Source organism: Gopherus flavomarginatus, chromosome 14 (genome assembly GCF_025201925.1).
Source record: "Gopherus flavomarginatus isolate rGopFla2 chromosome 14, rGopFla2.mat.asm, whole genome shotgun sequence".
Taxonomy (NCBI): domain Eukaryota; kingdom Metazoa; phylum Chordata; order Testudines; family Testudinidae; genus Gopherus; species Gopherus flavomarginatus.
This window is the reverse complement of record NC_066630.1, coordinates 20,959,762-20,975,358: the sequence shown is the minus strand read 5'-3', so window position 1 is coordinate 20,975,358 and position 15,597 is coordinate 20,959,762. Positions and strand designations below refer to the sequence as shown.

At 42.0% G+C, this 15,597-nt stretch overlaps 1 protein-coding gene across 1 annotated transcript in view; it reads left to right on the top strand.

Moving 5' to 3' along the window:
* The window catches only part of TDRD12 (tudor domain containing 12), a 156,020-nt gene that overhangs the window by 26,543 nt on the left and 113,880 nt on the right, over positions 1–15,597 (top strand). The window contains exons 11-15 of the mRNA XM_050923143.1: positions 417–493; positions 1,371–1,431; positions 2,829–2,933; positions 8,885–9,070; positions 14,039–14,195. Of these exons, the coding sequence (XP_050779100.1) occupies positions 417–493; positions 1,371–1,431; positions 2,829–2,933; positions 8,885–9,070; positions 14,039–14,195 (586 nt within the window). The remainder of the gene's footprint in view (positions 1–416; positions 494–1,370; positions 1,432–2,828; positions 2,934–8,884; positions 9,071–14,038; positions 14,196–15,597) is intronic.

Genomic DNA, 15,597 nt, shown 5'->3' with positions numbered 1-15,597 from the left:
ATGATAACTGATTAATTTCTAGATTGTTTGGTGTTTAAGCTTTTTAAACTGCAATAGTCTGAATGTCTAACTTTTTAAAATATCTTCAGTGTTCTGATAATGTTGGTGTGAATTATTAATCTATTTGCATCTTTTCTTAATTCTGAAACAAAAATTATCTATTTCTGTTGCTTTTCTTAATCTATTGTCTGTTCTAGTCTTTCAAAAATGTGAAATTAACTTTGTCTTGTCTTACTGTGGCCATTATTGGTTAATTGTTTTTTGTTTTTTTTAGCTGGAAGTGGTTGTGGTCTTGCATTAGAAACAAAACCAATCTTATCATGCGTAATTTTTCACATGAAATAATGATTTTTCTAATACGCTTTTTCTCAGGGCAGTGACAACATATGTATCTATTTTTTATCTTGTTTTATTAGGCTGTCAGAGCAACTGTGGGTTTCTCTTTTCAAGAAAATATAAATATTTCTGCACAGCCTAATGTGCAGGTAAACAGGTATGATTCAAATATTCTTGTCTTTTTTTTTTAATTAACAGTTTTTATATGTAACAATAATACAAATGCCAAAGTGTTTTCAGCCAATGTTTTGAGGCCATTAAAAGAGAACTCAGCTTTTTGGGGGATTTGTTGATGGTGGTGGTTCATATTTGGAGTAAAACTAGTGGTTACATTTAAACAGCGAGAATTAGATGCAGTTTAGCTAGTCAAACATCAACTAAGTGCAAATATTGCCATTTCTCATTTATTAGCTGAATTTTCAGTCTTTTGTAACAAAGGGTTTTTGTATACCTCTGTAAATTCATGCAATAACTTTTTTATTCTAGTGCCTTACATGAAAATATAATTAAAAAACAACTATAGGAGATAAAGAACACAATGAAAAAAGTGGCTCTGTGAAGTATATTTCCCCCCTTATTCCTTTTAAATACATAGCAAGTGCATGAAAAGAAAACTAAATGAGTGAATTTGGCAGTTGAAGCCAGACTCGGTCGATTATTTCCCTTTTTGAAATTTCAAAACCCCTTTTTCTTGGATGAAGTTTGATTTAGTTCTCTGAATCCTGAGAAATTAGCTATTGAGATTTGAGTGATGGTTCCCTTAACTGATTGTTATAGGTCAAAAGTAAGTATTAAATTCTGAACATCTTGATTTATTAGTAACAACAATTTGTTTTCTTGTGAATTTCTGCAGCTCTTTAAAGGGAATTTAAAGTCTTTGCATACATGCTAGACATTTGAAATATTTCACAGCATACTAATGTGTGTGTATATATAATAATTTTAAGTGAAGTTAAAAACTGGTTGTGATGGTGTTTGGAAAAGGGCATCACTGTTTTGTAAGTGTTGGATTTAATACTTGAACGCTTTTTCAGGCTCCTGCAGTTTTTGAATCCTGATCCTTTGAAAACTGATAATATTCATTATGAACAGCAGGTACTTGTAAAACTTAACTTCATATCTTTATTGTATAAACTTCACTACTAAGCTCTTTATGGCCTTGTAATTGTACATTGTTTGTTCTCAAATGAGTCCTATTTTAAAATAGATTAAATACTTTCTTATAAAAAGTTCAATGGAACACAAGAATGGCTTTATCATTAGACAAGATGTGTATAATCGTGCCTTCATATTCAGAACCCTAATTGTTAGCATTTATCCTGGCATTCATACTGTTTTCTGTGTAATTGAAATGTGATAACCTTTTATAATTGTGTAGGTTTGCTCTAGGTAGATGTGATTCAGGTAGACTTATGGGAGCAACTTCTGGAATTCACGTATGCTTTTTTGGTTCTTTTATATCTGTGCAGACATTTTACATGTGCAGACATTTTATATATATTCCAAAGAGCATAATTTTTAGCCAAAGTTTGTTTTAAAAATTAATCTTAGTTCATCATTCTAAAATATACTGAATTTATAGAGTTTTTTCTATTTGATATCAACTTTTAATGACTAAGGATTGTTACTTTAGGAAGTTTTCAGCAAAGAATTCACTGGTGCTTACCTGGAGACTATATGGTAAAACTTTGTGTCAGAGTTCTTGTAAATCCCTTTCCAAAGTGGGAGAGGACCCTAGAGTGTCATCTTAAATAAAGTATTTTTAAAAGTACAGACCCCTAGGCTATTAGTGACAGTTGTATTTGAATGGACAGCATGGGGGCTGTCCATTAACTGCTCTGTCAGATTTGTGCCCAGATGTTGTTATTCCTGTAAACCGTAACTAAGAGCATCCAGAATCTGTGTAGTGGATGGGAGAAGAAAATGAGATATTTCCAGTTAGAAGAGGAAGAAATCTTCATTTTCAGTAGGAAAACAAACAGGGAGACTTTGTTTGTTAGCCTAGCTTTTTAATATGTTGACAAGTGTGTTTTTTTGTTTTTTTTAGTCCATAATCTAACAAAAACAATCATGCAAGGTCACCGACATGCAAGGTTTTAAAAAGGTGTGCTGATTTTTGGCAAATTATTAAAAAAATATATAGGATTATCAAAAATTGCCTCTGCACATTCCCATTTTCATTGTGCATGCCATTATCATCTCTCAGCTTTGAAACCATATAGAAATGAAATGCCTGTTGGAGTAATGCAACTATTCAGCAGAACATTTAAGTCTGAGCACATGAAAAAAGTATGCAGAGTCCCACTTTCTTTGGTGAGTTATACTAGTGGGAATAGGCAGAAGCACTTAAACTGGCAAGTAGCTTTTCTTACTCGTAATTCCTTTCCTTAAAATGTACTCTTTGGCCACTTTAGTGGGGTAGCATAGGAAATAAAAACTTTTTAGTACATATTTTTTTGTTAGTGTTTTCTAAATGATGTGTGTACTTTCAGGAATTTCAAAAGATCAATACAGAACAACCTCCAGTTGTTCTCAGCAACAAAATAGAGCCATGTTCAGTTCTTGAAACAACACCACTTTTGGTAGATCTGAAAAAGGTAATATTAACATTTATTGTTTGATACCATGAATGTGTTAAAGGATGGTTCTGATGCCCCAACCCACTCCTCAAATATTAAAGGACTCAATTTTTTTTTAAAGAGGGGCAGGAGTGAACAGCAAGTGTGTTCATTTAAAAAAAAAATTTAATATGTCCTTGAGACTCAGTTCTCAAATTTCCAGCCCCTGCCTCTAGGTGGAGGCGGGAGCTTGGAGATAGCTTATTTTATGATACAGATGGAAGAAACAGAATTGCTCAGACAATGAACTGGGAGAACTTCCTAGCTCTTTGGGAACCTCTGTATGGGAAAAGAGTATTCAGCTATATGTGTCTCATACAAGAGGCATAGAGGGGAATACATCTGTACGTATTTCTTGTGATTAACATAGTTCCCCAGGAATCTGGCTCTCTGTTTTGGGGGCCAAAACCAGCAGTAAGCAGAAGATGGATGGGGGAAGGTGCTGAAGACAGTAGTGTCTTTTTCTCAGAATTTAGAATGGGAGAGGATGGAATCTTTTATTACCTGAGTGCCCTAGCTACTATTTTTAACACAGAGATCCTTCATTTCATAGCTTCCATTTTCACTTCATCCACTGATTACTTCAGGGTAATTTTGAATGTGTCCAGGTGAGATTCAGATCCCATTATTGAGGATATTATCTCAACAAATCCTTTAATGACTGGATGTTAAGGGTCAGTTTGGTTTTTTTGTGAGTGGACAAAAGCTTTTAAATACACCCAGTTTATTATTTCATTCAACACCAACTATATCCAAGAGAAGTATATGGAGCTGGTTGAATTTTTCATAGCAGGTCAGTCTCCTCACTGATTTTACTTTGGCTTATTTGATCAGAAGGATCTCATTGATGGTAGCTGGCCTCAGAATGGTTCCTGAGCAGTGTTTCTTCAAGTCAGGTCCCCATGAATGCTACGCTTGCAGGTGTGGCAGCGCCTGGGATTGAATATCTTCATCAGCAGTGCCCGTTGGACCACACATGTGCACCTCCCCGTCTTGTGCTGTAAGTGGGACATGTATATAATAACACTGTATAGTACGACCGCCCTCAGTTCCTTCTCTGCCGCCTTTGGTCTGGGATGGAATCCACAGCAGGGTCCACTTCTCCTGTTCCCTCAGTAGCTAGTGCCTTACCTGTTAGTTGTAGTGTAGTTAGTGCTGCTACTCCTTCTCCTTTCTTCAATCTAAAAAAAACATTTTTTTGTTTTAACTTTACCTTTACAGCTGTGTCAGTAGCTTAGGTTTTCATTTTCCCACCCTTCCAGGCCAGGAAGCTTTGTTCCCTCACCCTTATGCCCAGATCCCGAGGATATAAGAGGTATGTGCCCCTCTGGGGCCGCTTTCTTGGGAATGGACAGCAACCCACAGTGTAATTGTTGTCCCACAAAAGAGTCCCAATGCCATGGCATAACAACCAGAGCCAGAAAAGACTGAGACATTTGGTTAAAATTTCTCCTCATGGAGAAATCACTGTGACCTGCATTAGACCCGGGCCCAGACTCCGCTTCTGTGAGGCCCTCACACTCTGCCAGGTCATCTGCTGATCCTCATTCCCTGTGTCTCGAAGAGAAGTCATCTCTTTCTTGCTCTGACAAGAAGAAATGGGCTTCCTCCTCACACTCTGAGGCACAGTCTGGAAGAACACCATCCTTTGCAAGGTCAGCTGCCTCAGCATCCTCTGACATAGATCCAGGGCCTGTACAAGTACTTTCTGTACTGGAATGAAGAAATGGTCTAAAGACCCTAACCAGGCAGACCTACAGCCCTCGGCACTGTCTCAGCTCTGGAGACTGAGACAGGCCAGCTTCAGGAGCTATGACACTGGTAAAATTGCTGTTACTGGCATCCTTTTTGACATTCATGAAGCCCTCAGTACCATTGAAACTGTTAGTACCCACCAAGTCATTAGTGCTGGCCAAGTCTCTTGCACCATCTACTGACTCTTCAATGGAACACACTCCTCCTTCGGCACCAAGTCGTACACCAGCACCAGTGATGTGTTTTTCCCCTCCACAAGACTTCAGGTACCTAAAGACCCGCTGGTATCTGACACTCCTGAATCACCTATCCTCAGATATGACCTCCTCCCTCTTCCAATCTTCCCTCCGGACTCATGATACTCCTTCTTTTCTCCCCTGAGGATGGCACCTCCCTCACCAGCGATAAGGAGGAAGAGGAGGGTTCCATCACATCCTTGTCTATCAGACAAGTTCCACCACCTCATCCTCACTGTGCACAATCTACATCTGGTCCACAATCTTGGTACAGACCACCATGCATCCACATGTTCCACTCCCCCCCACAGTGGCTATATTGGGACCCTGGGACCATGTACAGGGCACAGTTCGGGAAACCTCCCATGGAGCAAAGCTGGAGACATACACTTCTTCCTTCTCCATCGATGTCTCACCCTCCAGGGGCTGAACCTCTGCTGGTACCAACTGAGGAGACGGGACAGGAGGAGGAAGCTCCACCAACATTACATTTATTTTCCTCTTCCCATCATGAAGCTACCATGCTTCCACCTCCTATAATTAGACGACTTCATACGTTTTCAGGAGTTAATCTACAGGGTTGCAGATTGCCTGCAGATTCCTTTGAAGGAAGTCAAGGATCAGCAGCATAAGCTGCTTGATATTCTGCATACATCCTCTTCCAAGATTGCACTATCGATCAGTGAGGCTCTTCTCAACCCCGCGAAAGTGCTCTTGTGGACCCCGACGTCCATTCCTCTGACTTGCAAACACTTTGACAAAAAATGCTGCATTCCAGCGAAAGATGCAGAATTTCGATTCTTGTGCCCCAACCCAAGTTCTCTGGTCAATGCAATGCAAGAGAGAGACCTCAAAACCAAACCCATTCTAACCATCCAGACAGAGATTGGAAACACTTAGACTTATTTGGATGCAAGGCATGTTCATCAGTCACCTTCCAATTTTGAATTTCAAACTGCAAGGCTCTGATGGCTAAATGCAGCTACTTAAACTACTCCAAGTTGGAGGAACTTTGTCGTGACCTTCCAGAGGCCAAGAAAGAGCAGTTTCAGACCCTAATATCCGAGGGACACCTCCTAGCCCGTACAGCCCTATAGCCTCGTTAGACTCTGCAGATACTGCCACCCACTCCATCGCAACTGCTGTGGTCATGAGATGTGCATCTTGGCTTTCCTAAGGAGGTACAAACCACTGTGGAATACTTAACCTTTGAGGGCCAAAAACTTTTCTTGGTGCACACGGACGATTCCCTGCACTCCCTTGAAGACTCCTGAGCTACTCCGTGCTCTCTCGGCATCTACGTGTCAGCGCTAAAGAGATACTCAGGCAAATATCCTCTCCCTCCGCAATCCCGACCACCGCAGTATATACCTTAACAGCACTATGACATCCAGCGCTGAAAAAACAAAGACCTCACTTCTAACGTAGACAGCCTACTCGTCAGAGGGCTGCCTCTCTCGGGTCCCCACCAAAGCAACAATTTTGAAATTATGATTGAGACCCCAAGAAGCCTCCCATTCTTCCACTCATTCCAACTATCTTTGGCATCATACCAGTTTGGCAACTGACTAGCTCTGTGTTGCCATCATGGAGAATAGTCACCTCGGACAAGTGGGTTCTAGAGATAGTCAAGGGAAGGATACTCCATCCCCTTCCTATCTATCCCACCCCACCATCCTCTTCCCCTTCCCTCTTTAGGGACCCCTCTCACAAACTCATTCTACAGGGAGAAATAAATCATCTACAACTGGGAGCCATACACCCACTCCCTTTTAAACATAGGAGACAGGATTTCTACTCCCATTACTTTTAGATCCAGAAGAAATCCTGTAGCTGATGGCCCATTGTGGACCTTGGCAATTTAAAGAAATTTGTCAAACTGCAATGTTTCAAGATGGTTACCCTCTCCACTATTATCCCAGCACTGGAACAGGGGGACTGGTTTTTGGCCTTCAGCCTCCAAGACACATTCTTTCATATGACAGTACACCCCAGCCACAAGGGATTTCTCTGATTCATCATAGATGATGACCAGTACCAATATAAGGTAGTGTCTTTCGGACAGTAACAGTCCCTTTGGTGTTCTCTTACAGTAGTCGCTGCCTATCTAAGAAAACAAAGCATTATGATCTTTACATATTTGGATGATAGTCTCCTCCAGGCCCCATAGAAAACCGACGATCTCTGAGCTGTCTGTATAACAATGGACCTGTTTATGAAACTAGGCCTCCTTGTGAATCTAAAAAAGTCCACTTCAATGCTCGTACAACACCTGGAATTCATCAGCGCACAAGTGGATGCCATACAAGCCAGAATCGTTCTACCACTCAGATTCTTAGCTGTAGTAGAGATGGTGTCTTCCAGAATATGTCTTCAACTTCTAGGCCACATGACACGCACACAGTCATTAGGAGCTTTTTCCCCTAGCAGCACCTGTCGGGTGGCCATGGAACCTCCTGGAGTGGTACCTTCCTGGCAGTGAATAAAGGTCCCTGCCGACTCACCACCTCCTCAGTTCCTTCTTGATGGTTACTCTGATAGAGGGGAAGGCGGGTGGGTTTGGAATGGACATGAGCAATGCATCTCGAAGAATAAGAGTTACAAGAAGGTGAGTAACCATTTTTTATGCCCACATCCAAGGTTTTTACCCAGGATTCCGTCATCTTTCCATCTCAGTCAACCAATGCACTTTCTTGCTTCTTCCTAAAGCCTCACAGTAACTAACAGCAGGCAACTCTACACACCCTAGACCTGAGATGAGCATTAGCAGTCTACTTAGACAGGACTAAACCTTTCTGAAAATCACCACGATTATTCCTCTCAACCACCAAAAGATCCAGAGGCACGTCTGTCTCTAAACAATGCCTTTCCAAGTGGATCCCGTAATGTATACATTTTATATTACAAACTCCACAATAGCCTTCTACTGCAATTAGAATACAATTCACACATTCACAATCCCCCTCAATAGCTTTTCTCAATAATGTCTCCATTGCTGACATTTGCAAAGCTGCCACATGGGCATCAACAGACACTTTTGCCCATCCCTACACTATTACACATGATACCACAGCAGACATTCTCCTAGAACCTACTGTCCTTTCATTGGCAGTAAGTGTTGCTCTGAAGCCCTAGTCTTCCATTTGGGGCACTGCTTTCTAGTCACCTACAAGTGGAGCACCCGTAGGGACATCACTTGAAGAAGAAGAGAAGGTTACTCATCCTGTGCAGTAGCTGGGGTTCTTTTGAGAGGTGTGTCCCTATGAGTGTTCCACTACCTGCCCTCCTCCCCTCTGCGTTGGAGCTGAAAATGTACGCTGTACGGCAGAGAAGGAATTGGGGGCAGTCTGGCTGCACAGTGCTATATGTATGCCCCGCTCGTAGCGCAAGAATGACATGGTGTATGTGTGGTCCAGTGGGCATTGCTGATGAAGATCTCTGATCCCAGGCGCAGGGTGCGCTGCCGCACCCACAAGTCGAGTACCTATAAGAGGACACATCTCGAAGAACCTCAGTTATTGCATCGGGTGAGTAGCCTCTTTTTCAAATTTTGAAGCACGTCTAGATTGTACATATACCTTCTCATGTTTAGAAGAGAAATGTCAGTCATTCCATCATGTGTAATCTGTTTGCCTGACATTTTAGTTACTTTTTAGTTACCGTATATGTGAGTCTAAGAAATTATGATTGAAGGATCCTGCTGGTGTATTATTGGGGGCAATAGATGACCCAAAAGTGGAGGTAAAATTATAGTGAAACAAGCTTTCACCACAAAAGTTAAATATGTTGACCTTAGAAAAATACATGTTGGATTTGTTCCTTTCTTCCTTTCAAGATATTTCAGATCTTTACATCTGTTTTTTTAAGAATACATTCAAAATTAAGCATTTAAATGCCCACAATGTTTTTGACATAATACTTTTTTCATTTTTTTTGTAGGAGCTTCTCCGAAATAAATTTCTAGGTCCTAATCTCACGGAATCTTACTGTTGGCCACCAATAGCTCGTGGATGTGACTCAGTTGTCATTTCTCATCATGGAAATGATCCTCTTTTGTATATTCCACCAGTTCTTACATTTTTACAATCAGGAAGCTGCTACAAGTCACTGCCAACTAGGAATGGGGTAAGTAAAACAAAAAATGTTTATTTTACAAGACTGTGCCATTTTTTTTCTAATTTAAAGTGTAAATGAGTTTCATTTGAAAATATGCTCACTTTAGGAGTGTAAAACCTAGGCAACTCAGGAATAATTTGTAATGCAAAGGCAGTTGAAATATGCCTCAAACTTTTATTTTTCAAAAAATTAGTAGATTACATCTATGTAATGAGTCTAGACACATCTATGAGAGAGATTAAATAAGATGTATAAGATTATATCCCTGTCCAGCTCATTAATAACTTTTATAAAATGTTTTTCTTTATATTTCATTACATATTACCATATATATTTGTTCATAAGTTGAATTTTTTTAGTAAAAAGGGGAAGCACCAGAGAAGAGGGTCGGCTTATGCACGAGTATAGAGAAGGAGAGATGAGACACAGCCCCTTCCCCCAACAGAGGGAGCAAGGAGAGGCAGCACAGCCAGAAAGGAAGAGGCGGGGCCAGAGTCTCTCTGCTTCTGGCCACACTGCTCTCCCCCGAGCCTCTGAAGCAGCTGCAGCTCGGGGGCTGGCAGCTGCAGCTGTGCCGCTTGGCCCCCCCCCCCCCCCCCCCCGAGCAGGCTGTGGCCACGCCGCTGGAGCATGCTGTGGCTGCATTACCTGGCCCAGCCCAGCCCACTGGAACATGCTGTGTCCGCGTTGCCTGCTCTGGCCCGCCGGAGCAGGCTGCGGCCATGCTGCCCAGCCTGCCAGAGCTGCTCCAGCCACATCAGAACATCCTCCTCTGGCCCTCCCCATGATAAGGTGGGAAGGGATGGGATGGGGAGAGTGTGGTGGTCCTGGGCTAGGGGTGTCGTCACGTTACTCCCCCAACTCCCAGCTTACACTACGGGATAATTCTGATTTTACATAAACCGGTTTTATAAAACAGATTGTGTAAAGTCGAGTGCACGTGGCCACAGTAAGCACATTAATTCGGCGGTGTGCGTCCATGGTCCGAGGCTAGCATCGATTTCTGGAGCGTTGCACTGTGGGTAGCTATTCCGTAGCTATCCCATAGTTCCCGCAATCTGCCCTGCCCCTTAGAATTCTGGGTTGAGAGCCCAGTGGCTGGTGGGGCAAAAATCATTGTCACGGGTGTTTCTGGGTAAATGTCGTCAGTCATTCCTTTCTCCAGGAAAGCAACGGCAGACAATCATTTCGCGCCCTTTTTCCCTGGATTGCCCTGGCAGACGCCATAGCACGGCAACCATGGAGCCCATTCAGCTTTTTTTTTTTTTTTTTTTTTACAGTCACCGTATGTGCACTGGATGCCGCGGACAGAGGCGATACTCCAGCGCTACACAGCAGCATTCATTTGCTTTTACATGATAGCAGAGATGGTTACCAGTCGTTCTGTACCGTCTGCTGCCAGGGTAATTTGGCAATGAGATGACGGTTATCTGTCCTTCTGTGCTGTCTGCTGCTATCATGGGTGCCCCTGGCTGAGATCAGCCGGGGGCGCAAAAGCAAAACTGGGAATGACTCCCCGAGTCAATCCCTCCTTTATGGTTTCTAAAAATAGTCAGTCCTGCCTAGAATATGGGGCAAGTGTACTAGAGAACCAGTGTATCAGAGAGCACAGCCGCTCCGTGTCAGATCCCGCAGAAATGATGAGCTACATGCCATTCACAGGGGGTGCCCCTGCAACAACCCCACCCGTTGCTTCCCTCCTCCCCCAACCTTCCTGGGCTACCGTGGCAGTGTCCCCCCCATTTGTGTCATGAAGTTATAAAGAATGCAGGAATAACAAACAGTGACTTGTTAGTGAGATAAAATGAGGGGGAGGCAGCCTCCCGGTGCTATGACAGTCCAGGCAGGACATTAAGCGATGCGGGGGAGAGAAGCCCAGCATGCCGCTGCTATGATAGTCCAGGCAGTACAGAATCTTTTCTTTACACAGGAAAGGGAGGGGGCTGATGGAGCTCAGCCCCCAGTTGCTATGATGAGGACGGTTACCAGCCGTTCTGTCCCATCTACTGGGAATGACCAGGAATCATTCCTATTTTTACCCAGGCGCCCCTGAGGCCAGCCAGGGGTATTCAGCAGTTATCAAGCACAGGCCGATGGTGATGACGGATAGCAGTCATATTGTACTGTCTGCCACCAGGGAGGGGAGAGGAGCGGATACTGCTCTTCATTGTTGCAGCATCGCGTCTACCACCAGCATTCAGTAGACATAGGGTGACATTGAAAGAAGTCAAGAAACTATTTCTTTCCTTTTTCTTTCACGTGGTGGGGGGAGGGAGTAAATTGACGAGCTATACCCTGAACCATGCTGGACAATGTGTTTGAACCTACGGGCATTGGGAGCTCAGCCAAGAATGCAAATACTTTTCGGAGACTGCTGGGGACTGTGGGATAGCTGGAGTCCTCAGTACTCCCTCCCTCCCTCCATGAGCGTCCATTTGAGTCTCTGGCTTCCCGTTACGCTTGTCACGCAGCACTGTGTAGCCTGTAGATTTTTTTTTCAAACGCTTTGGCATTTCGTCTTCTGTAATGGAGCTCTGATAGAACAGATTTGTCTCCCCATATAGCAATCAGATCCAGTATCTCCTGTACGGTCCATGCTGGAGCTCTTTTTGGATTTGGGACTGCATTGCCACCCGTGCTGATCAGAGCTCCACGCTGGGCAAACAGGAAATGAAAATCAAAAATTCACTGGGCTTTTCCTGTTTACCTGGCCACTGCATCCGAGTTGAGATTGCTGTCCAGAGCGGTCACAGTGGTGCACTGTGGGATACCACCCGGAGGCCAATACCGTCGATTTGCGGCCACACTAACCCTAATCCGATTTGGTAATACCGATTTTAGTGCTACTCCTCTCGTCGGGGAGGAGTACAGAAACCGATTTAAAGATCCTTTTATATTGATATAAAGGGCCTCGTAGTGTGGACGGATACAGCGTTAAATCGGTTTAACACTGCTAAAATTGGTTTAAACGTGTAGTGTAGACCAGGCCAATGATTTACCTCTGTGCCTGTGGACGCTCGAGGTAAACAAACTATCTCAGCCCGCCAGTGGCTTATCTTGATGGCCTGGGAGCCAAAGTTTGCTGACCCCTGAATTATAGGGTTGGTTTATGAATGGGTTATAAAAATTTTCCATTTTTGCTTATCCATCTTGGAGGGGCGGCTTATAAACGAACCGGCTTATGAGTGAATATATACGATAGGTAAAAAGGTGATAACCCTAATATCCTGATGATATTCCTAGTTGGATAAAATATTTTAAGTATCTAAATTTCCCCTGCAGTTTCATTGGATAAGATATTCTTTGAAGTAGTGTCCATGTGGATGCTCCATATCAGGTTTGCATGTGCTCCATGCACCTTTTGGTTTTGCGCGCCTAAAGTGGTGCATCCATAGGGAACACCTCTCAAAAGAATTACTGCACAAAGTAAGTTACTTTCTTTCTTTCCCTGTGCTTACCTGTTGTGTAACTGTTGCTATATGCTGTTAAATGCTCCTAGATTTCACTCTAAAGATAGCTGAATTTCAGTGGTAGATTATAAATGCTGTCTGTACTTTGGGTATTTTGTATAGAGCACTTTGGAATCCTTCAAGAAAGGTTTTTATGATTACTGAAAGGTTCTGCATTGCATTATTTAGATGTACTGTGACTGTGCAGAAGAGATTTTTTTCTGTTATGCACTTCATTGATATGAAAAGGGCCAAACTTTGTAATAGTGGCAGAAGTGGAGACACTATTGTAGAGCCTCACTGGGTCTGTTACTCAGTGTTTAGGAATTAAATAGCTTATATGTAAAATGTAGATGGGGAAGAGATGGAAAGAAACCATCTGTGGGTAGCTCTTCTATATGGAGGGAGTGACTTTCTGAATGAACTGTGTGGTTGTGGACCCTCACAAGAAGGGTTAGTCCTCCATCACTTTCTTTTCATCCGATGGGAAATCTACATAAAAATATCGCAGGGAATAAAGGGGAGCGAGGACCAACTGAGATCTCTTCTTTCTCCTTGTCTGGTGCTAATGTGGGATTGTTTTCTACCTTTTCACATGAGGACTTGGAATGTTCAAGGTACGATTGGATGGGTGGCCGAACCTCTTGATCTGAAGCTCACAGTGCTACAGTAGAAGTTCTCTAGAGTTGTTGAGTTTTGTACGTCCTGAATTCAGCCTTTCAAAAAGTCTGTGCCTTGTTTTGGCCTTTGAAGCACAGAAGCCGGGATCTGAATTAATCACATTTATTGTCACGTCAGCATGGACCTGTATGTGGAGCAAAGCCATTGGTTGGAGCCCACTATTCCTGGGCTCTGGACACATCTTTGGCCGACAAAGGCTAGATGTTACTAGAATAGCTTAGCAAGGCAACCAGTTGGAAGTTCTTTCCCACTTTCACTAATCACTGAAAACTGAGTTCCTGATTTTGCATGTTGATTGGTAATTTAGGGCCAAACTTCCAAAAAGTTGGGTACATGGAAACATGCACACACAATTCAAGCCCTGTCACCTGCATGCACACAGGGAATAAGGGTTTTTAAATATCTAAATATTACGTACATGGGCAGGGGATAGCATTTAAGTGTTTGCACAGAAGTTTGTGTTTGTAGAAATGAAGGATGCATTTTGGCCCATTTGAAAATCTGAGCTATGTGTATAGTAAAGTAGTCAAGTAACTGTGATATGACCATGCATATCTATTGCTTGTTGCTTATTCTATGGAATTGTGCTTCCTGTTCTGCTCTAGTTACCTTTCCTCTAATCCTCTGTCCCTCTGGGACCTACACTATCTGCATGTAACAATTTGAGAGAACCTACTACACTGAAAAACTTAATTTACAAATTTAGAAAAATCACTCGTATTGCAAATTTTATTTTTGCCTTACAAGACTTACTCCTGATCTTATATCCTCTAGCATTCTAAACTTTTCTAGTCCTAAACTGGGAAATTGTGTGAACTAATGTCTCTTTTGTTGTGTGTATATACAGCCAATAGCATTAATCATATGTCCTGGGTGGAGGAAAGCACAACTTGTTTTTGAATTATTGGAAAAATATGGCAGATGCTCCAGGCCACTTCATCCAATGTTGATATTATTAGGACTGAATAAAGAAGAAGCCAAAAATGTGAAACTTCAACGAGGATGTAAGAATTTTTTACTGCTTATTTATGCTGTGAAATGATAGAGGTTATCTTAAATTTGCAAAGTTTTTTTTACGGTTCATGTTATGCAAGGCTGTGATTTTAAATGACAGTAATGACAATTTTTGACAAAGCATGTGTGGCTTTGGAATTCCATGAAAGTGATGGACTAGCGACACTTAGTAGATCTTAATACTGGTGCAGTGAAAAATCCTCTTGCTGCTCTGCTAGTGCGTTTAAATCTTTACCTATAACACCTTTTGTTGTTTAAGACCTCATTAAAGTGTATGGTGCTACTTCATGTGCTTCAGAGTTGTAGGCAGGTGGTTTAAGTATCTTGCTGAATTGGGACATTAGTCCTACACCTCTCAAGCTTAGAGATTAGCAGTTTTTTGTTGTTGTTTTGTGAGGCATAAAAATATCCACTGATGGGGGAAAAAAATGAGATTATTTACCAGGCTTCATTGTGGGGCTTCAAATTTTTTTCAGCATAAAATGGGCAATAGCTGTTAATGAATCATGAACAGGCTACCTGCCCTAACTACTGATGTTAGACAGTTTGCAGTGAGTATTACAATGGAAGTATGTTTTAAGGATTTTAAGGCTGGAAAGGGCAGTAGGTATGCAGATGGATATGAATAGGGCTGTCCATGCATTGGGGACAGCATGGAAGAAGGTGTGAACCCCTGTGCACCCCTACACTCATACTCATGACCATTGTCACTTTGAATGAATATCTCTAGATGTAGAAGGCTGTAGAAGTACCCACTTTACTGCCTATTCCTTTATTCATTGTTGTTTGCGTTCAAATTTAGGTTTTTTTTGGCTTTTTGTTGAGGGTTGTTAGCTGAATTTAAAAAAATGCTGGTGGCTTTTTTACTACAATGGAGAATAACAAACAGGAAACAAACTTTGAAACTTTCTTTTTAAATGGCCTGTTTAGGCTTTCTGATCTCTTGTATCATTCATGCTATCTGAAGTCCCTAATGAGTGAATTTAGGGCTTGATTGAGACAAACCTTTTGTTTCTCAGCTGGTGGTAGGCTTGTGTGTTCAGTCTGAGTATTCTTTGTATCATAAATGTTTGCGTGACTGTCAGTTTTGTTGAGTGATCATTATAATAGATTTGAATGTTGTGTTTACTTACTAATTCTTTGCAAATCTCAGCCTGTCTTTAGACTCTAATGTAATACAACTGTGATTTCCCCCCCCATAAATGTTGTTTTTTTAAAAAAAATAGATAGAAGTACAGCTATGCAGCTACAACTGTTCACTTCATTTCTATTTTCCAAATTGTGAGACTTTCCTAAGCAGAGACAACTGTTTAGTCTACATAATGTGGTGATAATTTGTAGAAGCTGTGTATGTTTGGTTTTACCTCTTGGCTGGATCCACATCTCTGCTTA